The sequence below is a fragment of the Ursus americanus genome, chromosome 12 (assembly GCF_024610735.1).
Source record: "Ursus americanus isolate L20-20 chromosome 12, mUrsAme1.1.p, whole genome shotgun sequence".
NCBI classification, from domain to species: domain Eukaryota; kingdom Metazoa; phylum Chordata; class Mammalia; order Carnivora; family Ursidae; genus Ursus; species Ursus americanus.
Genome location: NC_142138.1, coordinates 8462772 through 8490327, shown reverse-complemented (window position 1 = coordinate 8490327; position 27556 = coordinate 8462772). Strand labels below are relative to the sequence as shown.

The window sequence follows — 27556 nt, the reverse complement described above, 5'->3', positions numbered from 1 at the left end:
ACGGCTCACCGTTTATGGCAGCACGAGCTGAGAGTCCTCTCTGGAGCTCACTGACCGTAACCAGTTTCCCCTCTCCATTGCTTGGGCACTTTACTGGTTCAAGCACAACCCCCCCCCCCCGCCCCCACCGTTCGTTCTGTGTCTCCTGGGATCCTGAGACCATAATGACCCACCTAGGATTCTGCCCTTTTCATCCCCTGAGCCTCTTTCACAAAGTGGACATGTGGTTTACACTTGAATCCTAAGTGGAGTCTTTTACCTTTCACTCCAGATCTAAATCTTAGGAACTACATACTTAGGTAGCCTATAGAAAGAGTTATGACTGGGTCTTTAGAGCCTGATGGCCTGGTGCAATAGGCCTGCCTCACCAATCCACTTACAGTAGAATTGACAGCTTAGAGAGCTCATGGCAAGCTTTGTTCAGGTGTATCTACCACAGAGGATAAGAAGTAGGAGGGAATTCAGTGCACTAGGGCATAAGAAGTGAAAGAGAAGCTGCTGGTTTTTAGTTCCTGCCTTCTGTGACCATGTACAATGTGACCTTGTGAATAATTGCTATAATCTCTTCTCTTCCTCTGGGAGAAACAAGTCTGGAATAGGAAAAAATGTTGTAAGTATTCTCATTAAAACTTCCTTTGTGGGAAGAAGTGGAATGGGCAGAAATAGTATACCCTTATGAGCAGAGGCAGAAATTTGAAGAAAAGCAGATGAAACATTCTTCTCGGGATCCTTGAGGTCTCTAGCTCCACGTTTAATATGTATTTCACTCTGCCCATTAAGCATGGTATGATGAGGGAAAGACTGAAGTATTCCTCCTCTGTCTGTAGCTTCTTGTAACCATCCAGCGGTTCTGGTAATAAGTATCCACATTTGCTCCTAGCCTTGGTTCTAGCTAAGAGGTGTATTGATATTCATAAAAACATAGTATACCTTTTTCTTTTTCTCATTCCAGCCTGTCCCACCCTGTACTGAGACCATTCTAGACACTCATCCGCCCCCATTATCCCAACTAAGAAAGAGAATTTGTGGAATTCAGTTATTTGAAGGACATTCTGAGAATGCCTCCAAATAACTTTCATCCTACTTCTGTTTCTCCAAACATCTCACAATCTCTGCACAAATGTTACTCCTCGAAATATTTTTCACTCTTGTGTGTATCCTGCTATTTTCATTTTTGGTATATTTCCTTCATGCAAGAAGAGTCACACCTATAAGAGCTCTGACTTAGAATGAGAGGAAAGCTCATCCATATCCTCTTTGGAGGGAGTTAAAGCAACCATCTAATCCAGTCCTATTTTATGATTGGGAGAACTGAGGTACAGAAAGAAGTTAAATAGTCTATTAGGCCTTAGCTTCTTCACCCAGAATGATCAGGTTGATAATTTCTGCCTCCTAGGGCTTTGGAAAGAGACAATGTGATTAAATAAGAGCACGTGTGAACATTGGGCAGGTCACAGAGCTAGTTAATGGATGAGCCAGGATATGGCTGTCATAGAACTCTTAACTCCAAACCACTTATTATAGTGCCTCTGAGCACTACTCAAAAGGTCAGAGTGAATATGGTCCTCAACATAAAGTCTCATTTCAGCCTAGTTCATGTGTAAGGCAGATGTTCAATAAATCCTTTAAATGGATAAGACGAAGTGATGCAGCTCCTTCAGGAAGAGACAAACAGCTTTAAATGGGGGAGGTTTTTTTTGGTTAAGTATTTTTATTTTCAAACTAGGGGAAAAAAGCCATACTGGACTTCAACCTTTAAATAATTTGCTGAGATGTCATTTGAAATGGTGTTCTATGAGTGTTTCTTCTTCATGGTGGCTTTTTATTGATCAGTATTCATGAGATTTTAACAGTGTGGTAGAAAGAAAGACCTTAAATGGCCTATACAGGATGGTTTTCTGAAAACTTCATATATGCAAGTAAATGTTCTTAATGGATCAATTCGTTTTTTCTTCCATAATGTTTTACAAAATAACTTTTTGTTGTTTTTTTTTTACAAAGGATAGTTACGTGTGGGAATATTTTACCAGTGTTATAATCATTATAATTGATAGGAGTTTGATATATCATTGCTAGAATAACTCATCTTTTCTCAAGAATAAATGGATATAAGCAATGTTTCCGGTACATTATTGTGTTTGCTGTTCAACTTAAATTTAATTCTAGTGACTATTATTATTATTAGAGTTTGTAAAAGTAAAATTAGGAAGTATTGGTTTGATAAATGTTTCTTAATAAGGGGTTACTGAAAAGTGGCTCATTTTAAGAAAAAGACATTTCCCAGAAGTTGTGCATCCTGGATGAAAGAAGAAACTTGTCCCCAATTAAAGCATTGATGGAGTTCACAGCACATCTAATTGGATTGATGTATCAAACCCATTTATACAGTTTACTGCCTATTGATAGGTCGGTGACTACTGAGATTAGCTTGTTAACATCACACTTTGAAAAAGAATTGTAGGTATTCTCTATAGTTGATTTAATGAACAGTCAGAAACTTGGTCACCAATTCATGAAACAAAAATCAATATATCTGTAAATGTCGTTTTTTTTTTTTGCTGTCTTCTATTTTGTCTACATGGATAGAATTATGTTTTGACAGTTTTGCTATAAACTACTTGATGGATCACAATATATCACTATCACTACTAATTACCACATTTTGATTAATCTTACATACTTTGGTTAATACATTTTGTTGTATCCAATATATCACTATATTGATAAACAGTAATTATAGACATAAAGACACCTGAACTTGAAATTATCATGAAAAATGTTATTAAGAATTATGTGAAACCAAATGTTTGTTTATCTAGACATGTTTAATTGCCAGCAAAGAAAGCAATTAAAAGTAGCTGCAGAGTAAGAGGCCAACCTTCGTTAAACGTGGTTTTAAGATTGTTACAGAACTTGTGGTGATGATAACATGGTGTCTTGGAGGATGTTAACAACTGTAGCAGAGTGTTAATTAAGAATGATGTAATCTGCAGCTCAGAATTATTAGTATCATATGTTAGTTTAGCTGGACAGGAGCAAAACCTAGTTTCAGTTATGATGAGGGCTCAAGTTATATTTATAGTGGAAAGATTAACATTTTATTTTTCTGCTATTCCTGAGACAATTTAAAAATCCTGAATGAAATACAGTCAAATGTAAACATCAAGTCCCTAGCTCATTTACATATGTGCCAGATTTCCAAACTGATTGCTATTTGAACCTAATCTGTCATTGCTGGCTGCATTAGCTACAACAAACATTACATTTACATATTGATTTCTTATTTTGTTTTAGTGTAAATAATCCATAATTATAGTAAATTTGGTCTTTTGTTGACAAGAGCTCATATGACTCTGTAAGTTTAGAATGGAAATTTAAATTGCCATGTGTGATGCTTTTTAATTTAAAATCTTGATGTATCTGAACAGATAAAAAGATCACTGTAGATCATAAAATATTCCCAGAAACAAAAAGGAGAACATTTTGTAAGGCCTTTTGGAAAGATATAAATTATAAAGTATTAATGCAAAATTCAATAACATATTCCAAGATTATTATTTACATTTTTCTAATAGTCACAGTAATTTGAAAGAAGTTACTGTTTTTGCTTCAAATTCAGGTCATATTTAAAAAATAAAATCTAGTGGAAATGAACCCTCTAAGCCTATTGTTTTATACTGATATTTTTGTTTAAAATATCTAGTACAAGAAAAGAAATAGCATACACACATAGCAGGAATGAAAGAGGAGATATTTTTGATCCCTATATTAGTGTTAATGCTTTACTTATTGTAACTACATACACAGCATTGATTTGAGAAGTATGATTTCACTGGTAACAAACCATATGTGTCAGTGGACATGTAATATTATTAACTAGCAGTGGCAACAAATCCATGGTTTTCATTTACATTGCTTAAAAAGCATGTTGTATTTTCAAAGTTAAAAATATGGGACTCGGGGTGTCTGCGTGGCTCAGGTCATGATCCTGGGGTCCTAGGATCGAGCACCGTGTTGGGTCCCCTGCTCAGTGGGGAGCCTGCTTCTCCCCAGCTCCCCCACTTGTGCTTGCTCTCTCACTCTCTCCATCTCAAATAAATAAATAAATAAATAAAATCTTAAAAAAAAAAAAAAAAAGGAACCCATTTAATTGCAAGAATGGTAGCTGATTGTTCAAGTATTTCTTTTTATGGTTATAGATATAATTTACATACAATAAATGCACAATTGTTTATTGCAAATTTTACAATTAAAACTTTTTTTTTAAATGAGTGTAGTTGACATACCATGTTACATCAGTTTCAGGTGTACAACATAGTGGTTCCACAGTTTATATGTTATGCTGTGCTCACCACAAGTGTAGCTACAGTCTGTCACCATACAATGCTTTTCCAATATCATTGACTATATTCCTTAAACTGTGCTTTTTATTTCTGTGACTTATTCATTCTATAACTGAAAGCTTATTATCTCCTACTCCCTTTAACCCATTTTGCCCGTACCCCAACCAAAAACGCACAGTTCTTAAGTGTCTCCCAGTTACAAGAGTTTTGACAAAAGTATATTGTTTTCTACCATGGATTTTAATGCATGAGATTCTAATTTGGATATAGATATAGATATAGATATAGATATTATATATATATATAATCACATATATATATATGTGATTAACAGCCATTTAGAAGCTTATGCTCAACTGATAGCAGCTGTTTACATGGTGCTATGAATACAGAAGTTCTAAAAGCCCTTATATTAGTCAACTCAGGCTGCTGTAACAAAATACCTTAGACTGGGTGGCTTAAACAACAGACATTTATTTCTCACAGTTCTGAGGCTGGGAAGTTCAAGATCAAGGTACTGGCAGATTTGGTTCCTGGTAAGAGACCTCTTCCTGGCTTGCAGATGGTTGTCTTCTTGCTGTGTCCTCACTTGGGAGCGAGAAAAAAAGCTCTGGTCTCTCTTCCTCTTCTTATAAGGACATCAATCCCATAATGTGCCCCACCCTCATGATTTAGCTAAATTTAACCTTCCAAAGGCCTTACCTGCAAATATCATCACATTGGGGGTTAGGCTTTCAGCTTGTGAATTTAGCAGGGTGGAGGGGTGGGGGAGGAAGGGTGGAACACAAGCATTCAGTCCATAAGAGCCCTGAAACCTAAGTCTGAATTTGTTGTGCTTCCTAGTTTGGTTGTTTAATCTTGATGGAGTTATACTTTATAACAGTGTTTCCCTTAGAACTGGTAACTATTTTAATAGGAAGACTATGGTGTAGTCTGGCCAAATCTTCTGCTACCTGAAAGAATTTAAGAGGGAATTCTTTTTTTTTTTTTTAAGATTTTATTTATTTATTTGACAGAGGTAGAGACAGCCAGCGAGAGAGGGAACACGAGCAGGGGGAGTGGGAGAGGAAGAAGCAGGCTCATAGCGGAGGAGCCCGATGTGGGGCTCGATCCCACAACGCTGGGATCACGCCCTGAGCCGAAGGCAGACGCTTAACCGCTGTGCCACCCAGGCGCCCCTAAGAGGGAATTCTTGATTCAAGGAATTGCTGGAAAGGAAATCCTTAAATTACTGTTATTATCCTTGATGCAGGATACCCTGCCTACTACTGTGCTACTCTATTAAATGGGCCTGCTGCTATTTGGCAGAAAGAAAGCCATTCCTCTTAATCAGGAATTAACAACAGGTATACAGCTACATGATGATCAAATGATTGTTTCACTACCATAATGTAGCCTTAAGTTAACCTTGAAAAATCACTGCATCACACATATTGAATAGCCATGTGCTTTCTGCATAAGTGGATCACTAAAGTGCTCTTTCAGTGTGAAATAAACTCAGTCGACAGTAGACTGTTAGATTTATTTCATAATGTTGCTTTTATCAATACTTGATCCATAGAAGCTAATAATTTATGGCTTTTTATGCTACATGTATAAATATGTATGTAGCTTTAAATTTATTTACTGGGACCAAGTGTTAAAATTTGCTATAGATTATTTTCCCCTTATTAAAAAAAGCTGGAGGGGAATATAAAATGTATTAAACTAACCCAGTGAATTAAAATGAAATTGGTACTTATTAGAAGACAGATATTTTATAGATGGCTTCTCGATTTCTGATAAATATTCATAGTTAAATTGGAATATGATCTCCCCAGGGAGAGGTGGACATTCTGCTAATGAAAGGGCACTAGAAGTGTAAGACTTCTGGACAAAAAAGAAAGCAGAGAAAGGATGTTCTAACCAGAACTATTTCTAGAATTGTGTTGGTGACTTCAATATTAATGCTTAGTTGTAATACTGAGAATTTTAAGGGAGTGGCTGGCCTTCCTTCAGTCCTTCCTTGCTATAGTTCCCTCTCTTGTATCCTCTCCCCCCCAATTTTAAAGATTTTATTTATTTATTTCTTTATTTAGAGGGAGAGAGTGTGAGTGGGGGAGGGAGAGGGAGAGAGAGAATCCCAAGCAGACTCTGTGCTGAGCATGGAGCCCAATGAGGGGCTTGATTCTGTGACCCTGAGCCCATGACTAGAGCCAAAATCAAGAGTCAAAGGCTCAACTGACTGAGCCACCCAGGCACCTACTGCCCCCCCCCCACCACCAATTCCCCACCAGTATTAAAATGAAGAAACTGGCTAGGGGAGTTATGAGATGGTATATATGAAAATATCTAACACTTTGTCTACTACTTGCTTAAAAATGTTAATGTTCATTGTATTATATTATAGTATATTATATTTTTTGCACATAGCTACTAGCTTTAAGCTTGGAACAATGTACGTGATTCTTATTACAGTTTAAACATTAATTTCACTCTGAATTTGAAGGTAGAATAATGGTAAGTATTAACAGCCCTTTTCTGTTTGTAGAAACAAAATCATCTTTTTTTTTTAAGATTTTATTTATTTATTTGAGAGAGAGAGAGGGAGCACGTAAGAGCGGGGGGAGGGGCAAAGGGAGAGAGAGAAGCAGACTCACTGCTGAGCAGGGACCCTGATCTGGGGCTCAGTCCCATGACCCTGAGATCATGACCTGAGCTGAAGGCAGATGCATAACCGACTGAGCCATCCAGGCACCCAAAATCATCTTGTTGGTAAATGCAAATATTCGAACTAAAAGGAAAATCATGATGAAAAATAAAAAATTAAAAACCTTACAGTAAGGAGAGAATAGATACTCTGTTGAAACCATTTCTTGCTTTTGGTTAAAATTCAGACGGTTTTAAAAAGGTTATACATTTGCCTACGCCTTCCTTCTCCCTCTAATGAAGAGAAAACATGCCATTAAAAAAAAATCATTTCATGGTATTTCTCACCTACCCACTTTGTAGTTTCTCTTGCCAGCTTACCCTCTGCCAGGACTCTTGAGGAATTATAGAACTAGATGAAAGTGATGTTCTCTCTCTCTTTTTTTAGATGGAGGGAGGAACAGAAAGAGAGGGAGAGAGAGAGAAACTTAAGCAGATTCTGTGCCCAGTGTGGTGCCCGACACAGGGCTCAGTCTCATGACCCTGAGATCATGACCTGAGCTGAAATCAAGAGTTAGACACTTAACTGACTGAGCCACCCAGGTGCCCCCAAAATGGTGTTCTTCTAAAGTAGTCTGGCAGTTAATGCTGGTCCTGGCAAACCTTTTTACAAAGTTACTGCACAAGTCTGCCAGTCAAGATCAAGAAACATATCTAAAGAATTGCATAAAGGCAGGCACTGAAAGTTTTAAACATATGTGTAGATTCATATAAAGATAAAGGAGGATCTATATAATAATCAAGACTTATAGAATTCTGAGCTTCTTAGCCTTGCATTTGAAGCCCCCATAATTGTGGTCTTTAATTTTTTAGTTTTCTTTTTCGCAAACCCTTCTTCACATTTCCTTACACTTCTTCCTCATTGCTTTCTATATCTTTCTCTGTGTTTTCCATCTCTGCTCAAACTAGTCTATGCCTGAAATCATCCTCCTTATCTTCTTGTCAAATTACTGTCCTTTCTTCATATTACTTCAGAGTACTGTCTCCTTTCTTCACAATCTTTTAAATTCTGTGACTAGTCTATCTTGACTCTTACAAATAATAGGAATCAAATAATTATAGGAAGAATGAATGAATTATGAACTCCTACCAGGCAGGAGTCTTATTCATCTTTGTATCCCCAAAGCATCTGGGAGACAGGATGCTGATGTGTAAAGAACATAGAATTAAATATAGTGCTTGGTTTTATCTTTTTGTAACTGCATGACCTTGGACAATTACTTAACCTTTTTGAACCACAATTTTGTGAATAAAATGGCACTTCACAGGTAGGCTTAAAAAGTATGCAGTTATATGCAGTTCAGAATATGCAAAACTGTTCCTTCATTGTGTATAGGATTCGATTGAATCACCTTTGAATATGCTAGTTGCCAAGGGAAATACTGATGAGTAATAAGATATTTATCCTCAAAAGGCTTATAGTCTTGAATTAAGGACTTCCACACATGAAACAAAGCAAACTATACGTAATATACTATAATTAAGTTTTAAATGAATTATAAGATAAAGGAATTCAGAGAAGAGGGGGTCTATAATAAATACAAATGGTAGGCCATGTGGTGGCCTGAAAGCTGTGTAGTATTGGTGGGGTAGCTGTGAAAGAGGATGAGAACAACATAAACAGAGATTGAATTGAGTGTAGTGTGATGTTTTTGACATGAGAAGTTAGCTAAGCTCTAGAGCAAAAGCCAAATTTTGGAGAATAGTTGTGAAGTAGGTCTACCTGTTAAAGGCCCTGAAATTCCATGTAGGCTTTCCATTACTTGCCACTTTTGATTTTAATACACAGATACTGAATATTGACTCAACCTGCTGTTTGAGCCTCATTATACTCCGCCCACACACCCTTCATTGTGGTCATAATGAACTTTTCACAATATCCTGAATATTGTGATTTTTCTGACCTTACTGCACTTAATGTCTCAGCGTCACTTGGCATAATTGCTCATGCTCTCCTAATTGAAACAGTTACTTATCCTAGATTTTCTTGGTCTTTTATCTCACTGACCATTTATCAATCTCCTTTGCTCTGATTCCTCCTCCTCTCCTTGATTTCAAATGATTGGAATGCCCAGGTCTCCATCCTGGCCTCTCTCCTTTCCTCTAAGCAACCTATTTCCCTAGGTTATTTCATTTGCCCACAAAATCTAAATATGGTCTATGTGCTATGAACTTTTCTGCTCTGAGCTGTCTTTGTTGACCTTCATCTCTGTACAGATGTACATGATACCTCTTTTTGCCTCTTTTCTCATAGGCATCTTAAATTAATATATCCAAAACTTCACTCTCAGTTTCCTCACCCAACCTGATTCTACCCCAGTTTTCCTTGTTAAATGCAATTCCATCCTTCCATTTGCTTAGTCCAGAAGCTTGGGGTTATGTTTTTCTCTCATTCCATTAGTTTGTCTGGCTTCTACCTCTAAAAGATATCTGAACCTGACAACACTTCACCTTCTTTGCCTCTACTACCCTAGTCCAAGTCACCATCACTTCTTGCCAAGACTAGCCTCCTAAGTCTCCTAGCTCTCCCTGCCTTTACTCTTTCTTCGCTGTAGCCTGAGCAGCCAGAATAATATTGTATACATGTAAACGTAAGTCAGTTCTTAACCATTTCCCTGTATAAAACCTCCAGTGGCTTTCCATTGCAATTACTATAAATACCAAGTTCTTTACTATGGTCTGCAAGGACCTACATGTTCAAACTACTCCTATCTCTTTCTTATCATACCAGCCTCAACTTAAATGGCATTTCCTCAGAGATGCCTTCCCTAACTATTCTGTTGAAAGTAATTCCCTTCACTCTGCGCCTCTGTTACTTTTTAATTGTAATCCTGTTCTATTTACTTCATAGCACTTAGTATTCTCTCAAATTACTTACTCACTTATTTGGTTATTGTCTGTCTCCTTTACTGAAATGTAAGTTTCATGAAAGCAGAGATCATGTTTTTCTTGTTCACTACTGTATCCCTAGCAGCTAGAACTATGTCATAAATATATGTAGGTGCTCAGTAAATACATGTTAACTGAGTAAATGAACATGCTATGTTCTTCTACTTATTATTTCTTTATCTTAAAAGTGCCACCCTTTTCTCTTCCCCAAATGGAGCAAAAATTTCATGCCTTCCAAATAATAAACACAAAGGTCCTACTTATCCTTCATATTTCAGCTTGTATTTTTCTTCTCCTCTGAAGCTTTCCCTAACCATTTCCCTCTTTCACTTTTTTTCGATTTCTCAGTTGTACCTATTACATTTTACTCTAGCTGTTTATATAACTGTCTACCCTTCTTAGATTGTGAAGTTTTTTATGGACAGGACCTAGGTATTTGGGTTGGTTTCCTTAGCACATGGAGTAATGCAAGGCATTGACCTAATGTTGATAAATACATGAATCAAAATCAAAATCTTAATCCCCTAGTAGTTTTCCAGAAAGTAACATTGCTTTGTGAGATACAAAGATGAATAAGACTCTTGCCTTCTGAAAATTCACAATTTATTCATTGTTCAATAAATATTTATCTACAGTGTGACAGACATTATGCTTAACTGCTAAGAATACAGTGACAAAGCTTCCTGCCTAAAGAAACTCTATTTTAGTTGGGTATCATTTCCTTTGATTTTGATCAATAATATTTCATGCTATAATTGGTGTTTCCTAAGTATTTTTAGTCCTTAATTAACCTGGGAACTCTATGGGAGGCAATGGGAGAGACAGATTAACTGCCTAATCCTAATCTTACGTTGCATTTATGTTTATCGCATAGTTACAGAATAGCAAAGGAGGAGTAATGGAGGCCAGAACTATGTAGCACACCCAAATTGTTTTCCCAATTCTACAAGCATGGCACAATTATACTCAAGGCTGCCAGTATAGATTATTCATACATAACAGTGGCAGATTTTTATTTTCAGTATTGATAGTGCTTTTTCATAAACAAACAGTACCATGATTTATGTTTCTTAATTTATGTGGTTAATTTCATTTACTCTTCGTGGTTTTGACACATTTCTAACATTTTGGTTAATGTTGCTCTAAATTCTCCAATTTCTAAATTCTGTGTATTCCTGAGTCCTAAGAGAAAGCACAGATATTTTGAAGGAATTTTGACATAACAGTTAAAGTTCTGTAGATATCCATATTTTCTGAATTTTGACTGAAACCATATTTCTGTTCTTATACAACATTCATGAGGATAAACAATACTTTATATTTCTGTTCTTCTAAAACAGCTGTTTCACTTGGATTTGAACCAGAGCCTTTGAATATACATCTTAGTAGCATATTTGGAATTTTATATAATTGAAAAATTTAGTTCTCTTGGAGGAAATACATATGCAGACAATAGCATATGACTTCTAGAAAATTCTTACATATGCAGAGTGTTTAGAATTGAAGTTTAAAAACACCTTGGTAGAGAAGGAGTTAACAGGTTAGCTCCCCTTGGTTGCTCTCAGCATGCTCTCTTGCCTTTAGGAGCTGAAAAGATGATAACATTGGGCCCGGACATGCCTGTGTGGAGGTTATGGTACTCCTGGGGTTTTTGCAGCTAGCTGTAAAGCAAGCTAGAACATGTTCATCTCAGAGTTCCTTGTTTTTCTTTCAACCCTTTCAGTGCCCTGCAGGAGTCATTAAATCAGAACTTCATGCTGATCATCACCCACCGAGAAGTCCAGCGGGAGTACAACCTGAACTTCTCAGGAAGCAGTACCATTCAAGAGGTGAGTTGTGTCTCACAGCTAAGGAATAAAGGTAGCTCATTATAGCTAATGTTGACCCTGTTAAAGAGGGCTTATCTGTTCTAGTTGGAAACTCTCTTTATGTTTCATTATTGGGTTTTAATTTTAATTAACTGGAGCATCAATGATTACTGTAGATCTATTAAATGACTTGACCTAGAAAGATAGATGTTATAAATGAGAGCTCTTGATAACTCATAAAATAGTCAACTTAAAACCTTGCTTAAAAATAACTCATTGTTATGTAATGTATTTTATAGTTTTATAGTAATCAAAATATTAATTTGGAAATTGTTGACAGCATGCATTTTCGAATATGCCTATATTGTATTTGAAAGGTTGCTCTCAAGTATATTATTTATAATGTGTACCCTGCCTTTTTCTAAAAGGAGTTTGAGGAGGCTTTTCTTAAGTAGCCCAATCCCAACATTAGGCAGTATTCGTGAGATGCTGTTGGAGACTGTCAGTCTTTAGCTTAGAATATCTGAGATAGAGTGTCAATTATTTTCTTCAACGTGGCCAACCAGGGCCACTGTTTCAAAAAAAGAACCGCCCCCAAGAGAGAAAAGGTACCTTTTGACCTGTGGCCCCACCCACTTAAAAGCCAGTAATTTATCTCCATGGGGGGGGGAAGATGTATAAGGCTTTGATAGGACTTGTATTTAGAAACACTAAAATGACAATTATGACACATTACGTTTTGTTAATTGTAAAGACAACAATCATTTGTCTGCTAATATTTTTATAAAGATAATTATGATTAATCTTGGATTATTTCATAAATTTTTTCTTGGTCTACATTGCTTAAGATAATTATTAATGTCATATTGAAAGAATGAGTTGTTTTCACCCAATCATTTTTCAGACGTATATGAATTGTTTTAGTAGTGTTTGGACTATTAATGGTTTCCTTTTTGGATGTTTTGTCAATGAATTTCAACTTCTGAATTGGCCATAAGTAACTCATTGTTTGAATTTATTTTCTCTGTTTATCACATGAATAGTTTGTTGACAAATAAGTAAAATCTTTAAAATTTTTCTTGGCCCCTAGTTTGAATGATAAGTTTGAGTTACTTGATTTTTTTTTCCAGGATTTTGAACATATTAATTGGCATTTCATTTTAACCTCTACAATGGGCATTCTAGTCTTTAAATTTTCAATTCCTTGGAGAATCATTATTGCTTTTACTTTAGAAATAATGTTATTCTGGTAACTTCATGGTAGTAAAATTTAAATTATATATTGGATGCAGTTAAATAAGGAAATTTAGTTTCAAAACAAATAACTCCCATTTTAATCAAGAAAAGCAAAACTAGTACAAAGTAAATTTCATTTTGTTATTGATTTACTTTTTTAAATTGAAGACTAGTACAATGCATGATGGATAAATATACACTGCTTTATTTTTCTTTCTGATTGAAATTTTTATAGCTAAAATTTTTACCTTTTTTTTTTTTTTTTTTGCAGTTTTGGGTTTTTTTTAACATTTCTATAGTTTGAGTGTGTTTCAACTTTCTCCCACAAGAGGGCAGAAAGGACTATTAAACTGATAGTCTAAAAATGTCATTCGGTGTTTTCAAATTAGCTTCTCTTATATTAACAAAAAGGAGCATAATGGCCAAGTTATTGTTTGATTTACAGATAATTGGCATATTGCAGGGAGGAGACTTAATTTCACCCTTTTAAATTAAACAGGGAGATTTAAAAAGACATAAAATATTCATTAATGTTCGGTGATTATAAAGTAGTGGCATATATTTATTTTGCCTTTATTACTGTTTCGATGGGAAAATACTGCAAATATTTCCGAAATCGAGTTGGCCATACTGACAAGTTGAAATGTTTAAGCAGCGTTAATGCAATCTGCTCACACCTGATATCCTATGCAGAATGATTCAAAATGACTACATCAATTATTAAAAGAAATATTTAAAATTCTGTAAATGTGCCGTTGTGCGCCACAGTTGGCTGAAACTGTTCTCCATGGCCTGCTATTTAGATTATCAAATATTTTTTAAGCTTCAAGGACTTGAAAACAGTAAACCTTTTTCATACCATTTTCTAAATGAAAAATGTCCCGGAAATATTTTTGCAAAGACAGATATTCTTAGGTATTTCTCACAAGAGTTTGGTTTCTTCTTTTTCTTTTTTCTTTTTTTCCCTTTTTAAGTTTATTTAAAATAATATTTTGAAATCCTAGATGCCAGGACAAAATAAATGCAATTTCTAGTATCAGTGCGTTTTGTGAGTAGACAGGTACATGTAGGCTCTTTTATTCTGTACAATTTAGAAAAAACAAATGTAGGATTATGGTCTCTGGGCCTAGAATCACACTCTGTAGGCCTAGTTCTAAGACTTTTCTTCTTCAACTTATGGACTATTTGGGGGCTAGGGGGTGGTTCGGGAGGAATAGTTGCTCTTATGCTACAGCCATACAACCCACAGTGACACTTAAGTATGTCCTTTTTTTGTTGTATGATTGCAAGTCAGTTTGCAACACAATAAAAATACAATGTTGATATGATCTTGCAGTATGATTTTATGAATGTTAGAGTTTTTGCTATTAATGTGGAAGCTTAATGATGTCATGTATCTTAAATTATAAATTAATTTCTGTCATCAGTTTCAGAAATCTCTTTTCGGTGTTGTTTAATAAGTCCAAGAATGAATTCTGACCAATATATGGGGGAAAGGAAGAAAAAAACACCTGATTTTTTTCCAGGGTAGGAGTATATTATTTTTGTTATAGGTGAAAAAACAGCACATTTTTTGCTATTTTTAAATTTTGAAAGCCTTGTGTATATTAAAAAAAAAGCTTTTGTAATATTTTTCCCCCAGAGAGAAATTTGTATTAAATGAAATAGGGTTGAAAAAGGCACTATGACTTTTAATTAGACAAAATACATTTTTTAAAATACTGAATTAGAAAATAGAACTTAGATGCAGTTTGAATTTCAAATAAACTCTTCAGTGACCATATGTTCATGCAAGTTAGTGGTGATAAACCGTAGTTGTGCAAGTGTTTGTTCATTCTGGCTCTGTGGTCTCTTGCCTCACAATGCGTGACTTATGTCCTTTGGGTGCTCTAGATTTTAATTTAAACTAGTTAGATATTGAGGGGTTTTTTAAGCTCTTTACAAATCATTCCACTTACATTATCCTTCTACTTGAGGAAAAGGCAGTGATAGTATAAAAAGGTCAGACTGGAAAGTTGCAAGTAGTCATAGAATAAAAATCCTTTCTCTTTTTCCATTTCAACAAATAGTTTATGAAATTATCAGATAATATGACAATTACTTCGTGACAATCTGTCTTTCCACCTTTTTGGGTCCTGAAGTAGCTACTTTGCACACTTTAAAACAGTGAATTTCTTTGAAAATTAAAACAAGATTACCCCTTATTTAATGAATTTTCTACACTGAGAATTCAGTTTTTAAACAGTCGATTATACAGATTCTAGTAATACTGTCTAATACTATTAAAATCTATGATTACAAATGCACTTGGGATTGGTTAAATTAAGGGAAAAAAGATTGATTTGCCTAGTGCAAATCCTAAACCCAGGTGTGGAAAAGGATATGAAGTCCCTGAAATCAAGCCAACTCTTCTTGGAAACTAATTCTTTGTTGTCCATATTACTATTGCAAAAGCTTCTATTAGGCAAAATACCCACTTTTCTTTGCAGGTGTCATACAAACTTAAGGAATACGTATATGACCCAGAATAACAATAATAAGAAACCTAAGTATTTTTGGTATGGAATCATTGAGTATTACTTATCTGTTATAGCTAGAAGCATGATAAATAACTATTGGAATTATTTAAATCCTTTTCCAAGTTTCACTTTACCCTAGAATTCTCACTGTTCTTATTAATGTTGATTTAGTTCTTAAGGGGAATGAAAGGGGAAAATTGATGACCTATAAAGATATATCTTGCATAGAATAGTAAAACATTTCACTACTAATACTAGTGATTGTTAAGTGAGAAGTTAATAGTTTGAATTAGTGATAAGAAATGAACTAAATACAGAAATCATAACAGTCTTTAAAAATAATCTTGACTAAATAATTGTGAAATCATGAGGCTAGTTCTGATTCTGCAATTTGAAACTTGTGTTGGGTTTTGTGCCTGTTTTTCTACTTGCTACTTTCTGAACTTCCTTGACTAATGTATGTTTCTAACTATTCTCCTTTGATGCTGGAGATCATTAACAGTATTAAATATGTAGGTTTTTTACAAATTGTACTAATAAGCAATTTTCTGGTATTGGGTTGACTATAACTACTTAACTAACATGACCCTTCTGTAAATGTTTTAAGTATAGTTGTTTTTTGTTTGTTTGTTTGGTTTGTTTTGTTTGTTTGTTTGTTTTCCAGTTTAGAGAGGGCGGGGGGGGGGGGGTGCTGGCACAGAACTGAAGAGTAGAGTAGCTGAGAATGTGCATATGCAAGAGGGTAAATTAAATTGTGTGCTTATTTAATTAAAAGTTTAAGTGGTTTATAAATTTACTTCAAGATAAATGGCATATATAAACTCAATTAGATTGAGCCCATTTTAATTAGCATATATCATAGTTTGATTTTTTTTTAAATTTGAAATCACAAATGACATCTTAGCAAGAATGAAAGAGATATAATTTCTTAAGCAATTGGGCAATGAATTCAAGCCTTTATTCAGCTTTCAGAAAAGGATATTATGAGTTTCTTTTAAATATGCTGGTACATTATTAGTTTCAAGTTGAATTTTATAATCTGTTGAAGTCATACCACTTTAAGGGAACAAATTGCTAATGATCATTTTATAAATATTGGTTACCTGTGATTCTTAGTAAATCATCCCCTTAGGAAATAAGTTTAAGTAATATTTACAATGCTGCCATTTGGAACTGACAAGTCTTTTTCTCTCTCCAAAAGTATTTTAGAATAATCTCTCTGGGAAAATTTTTTTTTTAAGCCCATGTAAGTATTTCTTCACCTACTTTTCAAGAGGATAGAAACAATGAAATTTTGTTAAGAATTAAGGGCAATGCTTTAGTCCTTTGTTACTTAAGATATGTGTATCCTAACATCTTTTTAGCTGACCGTGTTTCATAATCTGTGATTTGTGTGTTGGTAGTTTTGAAATGTCTGAGTTAAGAGAAATTATGTTCAGTTATCAGAAACTAATAAACATAAGACATTTTTATATGCAAGAAAAGGCAGAGAGTAAATAATTGCACTGGTGACCAATACTGTAATAATCCTGTTTTACAATATGCACTTGACAGGTTGTAATAGTGCTAATTGAAGAGACTAATTCACACTTGCTTCATTCTATTCAAAGGCAAAATCAGCAGCTTGTTTTGCTTTTGACCAGATGGTCCTCATGAACACCTACTGTGCACTTTAAGTGCTTTACTAGAATTACAAAGGCTGGGGGCTGCGTTCGACTCCAAATGATTTGAGAAGAGAGAGAGAGACAGAGAGAGAGAGAGGGGGAAAAAAACCCCTCTGTGCTCAATGGATTTGGTGCAAGTAAATTAATTCTAGTGGACCCATTACACACTGAGCCCCCTTTTCAAAGCTCTGAGCTTCCTCGCTTGCTCTGTAGCAATGAGAAAGAGAAAGAGAAAGGCAGATTACTGCAAACAGAAATAAAAAAAAGGGCTATGAAAGGGAGAAAAGAGGCCTTGAAGCCTTTCATATCATTTGAGTTTTTCAAGTGCGTTATTTTTGGGGAGGGTGGATATATGAAAAGCCAATTGGAGTTTTTTTTGTTTTAAAGTGCGCTATTTAAGCACCATGAATATAGGCGCAAGAGCAACAGTTGACTGAGTTTACTGTGGTGAAGCTTTGTGTCCGAGGATGAATCAAATTCATTATATTCAACTCTTTGTGTTTTAACATGAATGTAGGGTTAGTTTCACAAGACTGTGTCTGTTTAGGATAATTATAATTTAATATTTTCCTTTCATAAAGTTATCACTGTAGATGTCTAAAATTTTAATCAAAGCAGATTTTGTACATTGACTTTGAAGCACCCTGACAGTTTAAAATTCAAAGGAAAGCTTTTTTAGTTTTCAAAAGAAAAGAAAGGCTCATTCTAATGGCATTGAAGCAGAGATTATTATAACTAATTAGAAGTCACACATCTGTTAGCTTTTGGTTTGTGACTTACTTATGTATTTTTTGAGTAAAATATATACTTTAAAAATATATTGTTGTTATTGAGTGAACCCAGAGGAATAAAACGCACTTGATAGGGAACCATTTATTTGAGCCAACCATTTTTGCAAATTTCTACACGGTCCCATAAAAATATGTAGTATACTAAAGTCTATTAAATGTGAATGGGATTGTAAATTAATAATCTGAAATTAAATATGCTTCCAAACAAAATATTTTCACATAGTTCTTGTTAGCATAATTCTAATTATTAACCAAAGTTATTATGACACAACAAGAAAATTAGCAAGCCCATTTTGTGCAAATGCATAGTTATCCTTAAAGCTGTTGATGGTACAATTGTAATTTGGAATACTAACACTGTAAAATAATGAATTCTTTTAAGCTATGTGGGTTAGATAAGATACAAGGGATCACATCTAGGGCATGTCAATTTTGTATGTTATTTTATACTTTGAAGTTTAATTCTCGTGATATATTTCTGTTGCATGGTCTACTTTTGTTTGATGGCATACTGACATTAATTCAAGTGCATTTTTATTATAGTTATTAGCAAAGAATACAACAAAATCATGCCAATAATATATAACTTAAAGATAATTGTAAACAATTCATAGAGAAGACACTTTCTAAGTTTGGCTCATTTCTTTAAATGAATGTCTAGAATTTATATTTTAAAAGGCATAAGGCACTAATAATGCTTTATATATCAATATATGTTAGTTACATTCTTAGGAAATAAAATTTAGAAATGTAAAAATAACTACAAAAACATTTTAAGTTTTATTTTTCAAAGACTTTTAATAGTAGCATGCCTTCTTTGATATTTAAAATAAAATTTGATTCATTTCCTATTAATGTCATTACTTTGGGACTTCGTTCATTGAAATACAAGTTTTGAGGTGAGGAAGAATGTAAGGGGAATCCCCAAACCTTCAACCAACAAAACGTAATGAAATTTATAAGCAATAAGGTGTTAATGAATTGATACCCTTTGGGAGAAAAGGATTTCTAGAAAAAAATATGAATGATTAGGAAAACTTACTGAAAAATTCTTTTGCGGTGGACTGTTTAAAAATGAAGGTAAGACTACAAGATTCTCTTTCTTGTAGAAAAGCTATCATAAAAAGCTATCTTTAAATCTAAAACTTCAATTAGTGACATAGTTTGACCATGACCATGCAGCCAGTTACTTAGGTGGGGCTGATTCTTTGGTTTCATAGGCACAGTAGTGGGAGCCTTTCTCCTAATGAAGAAGAGTTTCTTTCAGTATTAAAATATTAACCCCTAGATTCCTGAATGCCAGAGATGAGGTTCTGTCCTGTAGGGGAATGGTTGAAAAGGCTACAATTTTTTTTTTTATAGACTTAGTAGGTACCATGTTACTTAAGCTGAGAAATACTTTAACATTTAAGTATCCTTCAGCCATAAAATAAGAATAATAACCTCATTCTTCTCCCGAACCAACCCCAGCAAAAAAAAAAAAAAAAAAAAAGAGAGAGAGAAAGAAGTAAATCAAAGGATGGGTAAGTGAATAAATATAAAGCGCTCATAAACATAACTTAGATTGAATGAAGGTACATTAAGGCCTGCATGCTGAAAATTATTTACATGTTTATCCTTATATACCAAAGATTATTTGTCCGTAACCCCTTAAACATCTGTTTATGATCATTTTTCTTTTGTTTAGTGTGTCTTGTGTATGACTTAATACTATCTAGTCAACGAGTTCTTTTTCAAACATATTTAGTATGGAAAATAAAACTTTAAAAAATTCTATAGCTCAGTTTAGAGCTATATTACCTTATTATTACCCTCAATACATTCCTTTTTTTAAAAAAATATTTTTAAAAGAAAAAAGACTTTAAAAGCTTGTAACAAACATTTTTTATAAATGTATTCCTTGCTTTGTGGTCATTGCGTGACCAGACAGTAGAGTACTGGATTGTTTTAACGTTTTTACAGCTGCAAGGCAAAAGCATCTGTTCATTGCAAAGCCGGCATTGTTTAATTTTGACACTGACTTTTCCATGCGTCTTGTACCAAGCGCTGGATTAGATGCCACTAAGATGAAATTTGTTTTAAGTTGCTCCCAAAGTGCAGCTGTCCCCATATACAGCCTTGTAGCTTAACCAAAACAGACAGACATAGGATCAATCAGAATCTTTGTACAGGGTCACCTTACTAGGCTAGAGAGGCTCAGAGAAGGAATGTTAATGATATTTATTGTGAATAACTGCAAAATTAGTTTCCAAGCTGATTTAGTATATGTAGAAGTATACACTTCCCCTTTTTAGGGCAACAGAACCATTATTAAATATTAAGCTTTTAAACTGGGTTATAATGGTCAAATACTATGGTGCCTATATATACACAGGCACTATTCTTCCACATTTGATTGCAAGAAAAATGATCAGTTTATTGGTCACTAAAGTAGTAATTGACTGAAAATAAAACTCAATCTAAAATGGCTCTGCTAAAATCTTGAGAAGTGGACATTTTTATAGAATGATAATTTTTCTTTAATGTTTCAAGTGAATGAAAAATGAAAGAGCACCTCACTTCCCGGGTTTCCTGGGATTGTGTGAATTTCTACCCAGCTGGTCCAAATTGATTGATACAGGGCCAAATATTTGTCTGCCTACATTTCAAAGTCTATAATTTGCTAATGAATTGTGGTAATAATCTTTCATCATACATGAAAGATTTAGCCAAACAATTTGCTAAGTATGTATTTTGATCATAAAATTTTTGGACTTACACCAAGCTTTACATCTATTTTACAGCTTATGCATGGGGGTGGAGGGAGAGCAGGGGGAGAAATAATACTGAACATGAGCACTTGATGGAAAGGGATGAAGGAAATGAGGGAAGAAGGTACTTTGGAAAAGAGTAATGCTGGGAAAGTCCTATGAGTGACAGTGGAAAACAAATTAGATTTGCACTTAGAGTACAAAATAAAATTTTTTAAATGCCAGCAGTTTTAGCCTGTGGTGTCCAGAGGTATGGTATGTATCCAGGTACATGAAATCAAGGAAGAAATCTTTTCCTTTTTGTCTACAGCTGTTCCACACATTGATATGGAATAATTTCCTCGAAACTTTATGCTAGAAAAGTCAAGTGCCCACAAATTAAAAGTAATTGAAGGCCTAAGAATAAGAACCAGATATTTGTTGGGGTTGATTAAAAAAAAAAAAAACAGTGAAGAAATAAATACGATTTGACCAATTCCAGAAGAAGGTGAAAGAGGAACCTCCTAGTTAAGCTTTTAAAATGACTGTGGGCATCCAAGAAAATATTTTCTCCCTCTAAAACAAAGACTGTACAAAGGACAGTGGGGCTCATATTTGTGTGTGTGTGTGTGTGTGGGGGTGATATTTAGGATTAAGTATCCTCCATTTGGGAAAATGTAAATCTTAATTATGTATTTTTGAAGAGCAGCACAAGATAGACTGCAGAGAAAGCCCAGGATTAGCCAATGGAGTGAGAGGACAAGAAAATGTTCTAAATAAGATTCTATTGTATATCAGTAATTTCTATTTCATTGTTAGGATTCAAGGTGCCGTGACTTCTTATTTGACTGATATAGTCTGAATTGTTTTCAAGTTGTCCATGAGGAGAATATTTAATAATATTGATAAAGTTTTCCTTGCCTTGCAGGTAGGTGGTTTAAAGAAAAGCAGGTAGCTAGAAAGAGAGAAACCATATTATAAGAGACTGAACCTTCCATTTTATGGATTTTAAAGATAAGCAGCTTTAGAATTTTTATGTACCTGCTGGACCTCTTGATTATGTCACATTTCCAGAGCATTAATTTTTATCCATTTATGTAGTTCTCTTTTCTCTGGTAGAGCTAAGCCTATTCTAAATGTTAGTACAGTGAATGTCTATCCAAGATGGCACCATTGGAAACTCCTAATGTGTATGGGAAAGTTAAAGATTTATATGTCAAACTAGAGCTTTATTTCAAATGAATTGAAATCTTGTTTTACAGTTGACTTTCTCAGGCTCTTTCCTTCTATTGTGATTTTTTCCTGTTTCACCGATTTGATGCTTGTCATAGTTCTTTTGCGAGCATATTGTTATCACATTTATGATAGTGCAGTTAATATAGAAGAGACCCTATAATCATTATGAAGGAAAAAATTATCAAAACTGAAGGTTACAGAAGGGAGGGGTGTTGGGGGATGGGGTAACCGGGTGATGGGTATTAAGGAGGGCATGTGTTGTGATGAGCACTGGGTGTTATATGCAATTAATGAATCGTTGAACACTACTTCAAAAACTAATGATGTACTATATGTTGGCTAATTGAATATAATAATAAAAAACATTTAAATAAAATCAATTATGAGTGAGATAGTGACATTCCTGATTCTCTTGTTCACAATTTTATAAAAATTGTATCTCAAAAACATTGAAGTTATAGGTTATATATGTTAAATTCAAATTATGCTGTTGCCATTTGTTTCTAGTACTTTTTGGTGTTCTGTTATCAAAAACACTTAACATTTCCATGCCTACCTTTGCCTGATGAAAATGTGAAGTATTTCCCACTAAGAGGTATATTTGTAATGTCTAATAATAATTACTGTTATTATTATAGAATATCAGTTAAACATCAGTTCATTTCTGTTGAATTGGGAGGTATTTCCCTTATGCTTCACATTGTAAAGGAGAGAATTTTAATAAGGGATATTTAAGGCTGCTGTTTTTTTGTGGGTAATTTTTGTTGCTAATAACAGGTTTGCACATGGATTGCTTTGCTTGGAATTTGAAATTTCAGAAATAAGTAAAATGTCTTATGAGTCCTAATTTCTATTAGTAATTGTAATTTCAAATATTGTAACCAATGTTTGTATATAATGAATGGAGCAATATGTGGAGCATGACTCTAAAAGTGATTGATATATTAACATGCTTACATGTCATAAATTTAAGTGAACGTTGATGCCTTCAAATTAGTCATCTTTGTTATTGATATATATATCCTCTGTTGCTCAAAAGTTATTCTAGATTTCTAGGAACTGGCTTTAGAGACTGATGCTTTTTTAAATTTTTCTTTTGGAATGACTTCATGTATGGCCGATCTTTGTCCTATGAAAGGGAGAAATTGATTTGTTGAAACTGCCAAAAGTATTTGGAAGCCAGATGTTGCGAGGCAGGTGGTTATTCAATCTGGGTAGTCACATTTTTGGTTATTCTCTCTTTTCTGAGCTTCTCCTCTCTGTGTAAATATATATCTGTATTAGCATTTACCACACTCATTTGCTGTTATCTATTTACTTATTTTTCCCCCTGTTAGACTAAAAGCACCTTAAGAACAGGAGAAGTATCAAATTCATCTATTTCTGGACCTACCACTGAATTTGTTAAAGAGTTGGTATGTTTAATGAATGACTGAATTAAAAAAGAATCTATAACTCAATGAGATTATTTGCATCTGAAGGCATTTGCAAAAATGAAGTCATTCAAGTATTTCTAAGTATTTCAAGCATTTTAAGTATTAACATTGACATAAACAGGTACTTTCTCAAGGGAATTATGAGAGATATCTCTGATTTGGCTGTATAAATTCTCACTTATTTGTTAAAAATGAGACTGAGAATAGTTTGCACAAAAAGTGTAAAATAAAATTCTGACTTAAAATAGATTTACGTCATCCTTAATTTGTAATATCTGCCAGGTCATTTCTTGGTGTTGTTTTCCAAATCTAGGGGATGCAGTCTTATAGATTTTAATCTAATTATTTCTCAATTGGCAATTAGTTAACTTGTGGTAGTGGAAAGATCATTACACTATGGTTTATGAAATCTGAGTTCTAATCTTCCTGCTACTAACAAGCTGCACGATCATCTAGCCCTGAGTGGTTTGGTATTTCTTTTTCATTTGTTGGACTTTTTCGTAATGTAGAACTGCAGAAACTCAAAGTTTTTGCTGGTGAAAATATAAAATGTCTTGGAACTTTATGCATAAAATCCCTGTGCCCCGTTGAACCTGGTGTATACTTCTATTGCAGCACTTCTATCCTTTTGTTTTGTGTTTGTTTTCCTTCTCATGGTAGGCTTCTTGAGGGTAAGATCTCAGTCATTTAATCTTCATATTTATAGCACTAAATGTAGTACCTAGCACCTTATAAATGATTATTGAATGAACAAATATTTACATGAATCACCATCCAGTAGTTGAAAAGAAATTGGGAAACCTGGATTCTAATATCTGATATTTTGCTTTCTTAGCTATAGGAGTTTGGGTAATTCATTTAACTACTCTGGGTCTGGGTCATTTATGAAAAATAGGAAATGGTTTCAGAGGAGTTTCCTGCTTCTAAAATGTAGTCATTACATTGTGAATTTAGAAATTTCATATGTGCTTCAATTGAACCTTGTGTGTGAGGTGGGGATGGGTGAGAGAGAACTGGTCAATAGCTAGTCACCATGTATGTAAATATGTATATATTTCACTGTGGAATGTAAATATCCCTTTAACACTTAAGATGTTAAGAGGTTCAAGATTGAAATAGAGGCCTCTCTTGCCATGGTGTTTGCATTTCTAGAATTGAGATTTTTTATTTTTATCTTGAAGTAGACTTTAACCTTGAATACATATGATCTAACAAGACTTTAAAGGTTTTTTTAAAAAATATAATGTATTATTTATTTCAGGGGCACAGGTCTGTGATTCATCAGTCTTACACAATACACTGTGCTCACTACAACACATACCCTCCCCAATGTCCGTCACCCAGCCACCCCATCCTTCCCAATTACATAAACATAATAAGTCTTTCTAATACATAAGATTTTTAAATATTGAGTTATGTCAAAGTAGATGGTATTAATTTAATGTCATTAGTTTCACTTGTGGTAAGTGAATGAAAATTCTATAAGAATATCAAGGCTATAAAGATAACTACCATAAGGATATAGCTATAGATCAATGGAACAGAATTGGAAGTCCAGAAATAAATCTCTTACACTCAAGGTCAATTAATTTTCAGCAAGGTTACCATGACAATTAAACATGGAAAGAATAGTATTTTCAACATATGGTGCTGGGACAACTGGATATCTATATGCAAAATGAAATTGGACTACTCTTTCACATCATATGTAAAAATTAATCAACTGGATCAAAGACCTAAATATAAAAGCTAAAACTGTAAAACTCTTAGAAGAAAACATAGGAATAAATCTTTATGACCTTGGGTTAGGTGATGGTTTCTTTAGATATAACATCAAAAAGACAAGCAACAAAAGGAAAAACAGGTAAATTGGACTTCATCAAAATTAAAAAACTTGATGCCTCAAAGGATACCATCAGTAACGTGAAGAAAATACTCAGAATGGAGGAGCATATTTCCAAATCACTTATTGATAAGAGACTTGTATCTGGAATATAAAGAACACTTACAACTTAACAATGAAAAGACAACCTAATTTAAAAATGAGTAAAGAATTCAAATGGATGTTTCTCAAGAGAAGATATGTAGTGAGTATTCACATGAAAAGTTGCTCAACATCTTTAGTCATTAGGGAATTGCAAACCCACCAGAATGAGATGGCATTTTATATCACTAGGATGGCTAGAATAAAAAAGATGACAATAACAAGTGTTGATAAGATATTGAGAAGTTGGAACCCTCATGCAGTAGCTTTGGAAGACAGTTTGTCAGTTCCCCAAAAAGCTAAACAAAGAGTTACCATATGACCCAGTAATTCCACTCCTAGATGTATACCAAAAGAATTGGAAACATGTGCACACAAAAATGTGCACGTGAATATTCACTGCAGCAGCACTATTCTTAGTAGACAAAATAGAAAAAAATCCAAATGTCCATCAACATATCTGATGTATGAATAAACAAATTATGGTATATCCATAAGTGGAATAGTATTCAGTCATAAAAAAGGAATTCAGTACTGATATATGCTACAACATAGATGAGTCTTAAAAAAAAAATGCTAAGTGAAAGAAGACATACACCAAAGGCCATACATTATATGATTCCATTTAAATGAAATGCCTAGAATGGGCAAATGTACAGAGACAATAGATAGATTAGTAGGGCAGTAAAACTACTCTGTACCATAATGGTGGATACATGTTACTATAAATTTATTCAAGCCCGTAGAAGGTATAATACCAGAAGTGAATCCTAATGTAAATTATAGACTTTGGGTGATAATAATGTGTCAACAGCGTAGGTTAGTCATTTGTAATAATTATACTGCTTTGGTGGGGATGTTGCTAATGGAGAAGACATGCATTTGTGGGGGCAGGGGCTATATGAGAAACCTCTGTGTCTTCTCAAATTTCCTATGATCCTGAAACTATGCTAAAAAATAAAGCCTATTTTAAAAAATTAAAAAGTAGGTTAGTTTTTCCCAGGAACACATGGCTGAGGGAAAGGGGTATGGGTGGTGGCTACTAAGGAGTACAGGGTTTTATTTGTTGTTTTGCTTTGTTTTGTTTTTTACATAACCCACTAGTCATGCAACACAATGCATTTAAAATATTAAATATCTTTAAATAATTGTTTATTTACATGTTTTATAAACAAAGTTTTACATTATGAGAACTATAATGTAATTTAAGCACAGCACAAGTTCTTCATGTGTATTCCAAGTGTTTAAGAAAGTCAGTTTAAATCTTTCTGTTTGTATGTATACAAATTTGTTTTTGTGCACATATCTCTCCCTACTTAAACTCATTTTTAAAGTTCTAAAATAATAAAACAAAAAGCATACTCAGCTTTGCAAAATATGAATTTGCTATATGTATGATTTTTATGTGTTTTTCATTGTAAAATTTACATAACATAAAATTTACCATTTTAACCATTTTCGAGTGTACAGTTCAGTAGAATCAGATACTTTCACAATGTTGTATAACCATCACTGCTATTCATCTCCAGAAATTTTTTCATCTTCCCAAAGTGTTACTCCATACCCATTGGACAGTAACTCCCCAATTCTCTCTCCCCCTCAGCCCTGGCAACCACCATTGTACTTTCTGTCTCTATGAATTTGACTACTGTAGGTACCTTACATAAATGGATTAGTATATGTCCTTTTGTGACTGGCTTATTTCACTTAGCGTAATACCTTCATGGCATAACATTTTTCAGAATTTACTTTTTAAGGCTGAATAATATTTCATTGTGTGTATATACCACACTTTGTTTATCCACTCATCTGTTGATGGGGCATTCGGATTGCTTATAGCTTTTGGCTATTGTGAATAATGGTGCTATGAACATGGATGTACAAATACCTAATCCAGCCCCTGCTTTCAGTTCTTTTGGATATATATCCACAAGTGATACCCTGCTCACAGGTAATTCTATGTTTAAGTTTTTGAGGATTGTACCGTTTTCCACAGTGGCTGCAGCATTTCACTTTCCCACCAGCAATGCGTAAGAGTTCCAATTTCTCCACATCCTCACCAACATTTGTTATTTTCTGTCTTTTGGATAATATCCATTCTAGTGGATATGAAATAGTATTTCACTGTGGTTTTAGTTTGCATTTTCCTAATTACTAGTAATGTTGAGCAAGCATCATTTCATGTGCTTATTGCTCATCGTAGATCTTCTTTGAAGAAATGTCCATTCAAGTC

General features: G+C 34.1%; 1 protein-coding gene across 3 annotated transcripts in view; it reads left to right on the top strand.

Moving 5' to 3' along the window:
- The window catches only part of FAF1 (Fas associated factor 1), a 483547-nt gene that overhangs the window by 233705 nt on the left and 222286 nt on the right, over nucleotides 1-27556 (top strand). For all 3 annotated transcript variants that reach the window (XM_087865864.1, XM_087865865.1, XM_045799577.2), the window contains one exon: nucleotides 11644-11749. In XM_087865864.1, the coding sequence (XP_087721990.1) occupies nucleotides 11644-11749 (106 nt within the window). The remainder of the gene's footprint in view (nucleotides 1-11643; nucleotides 11750-27556) is intronic.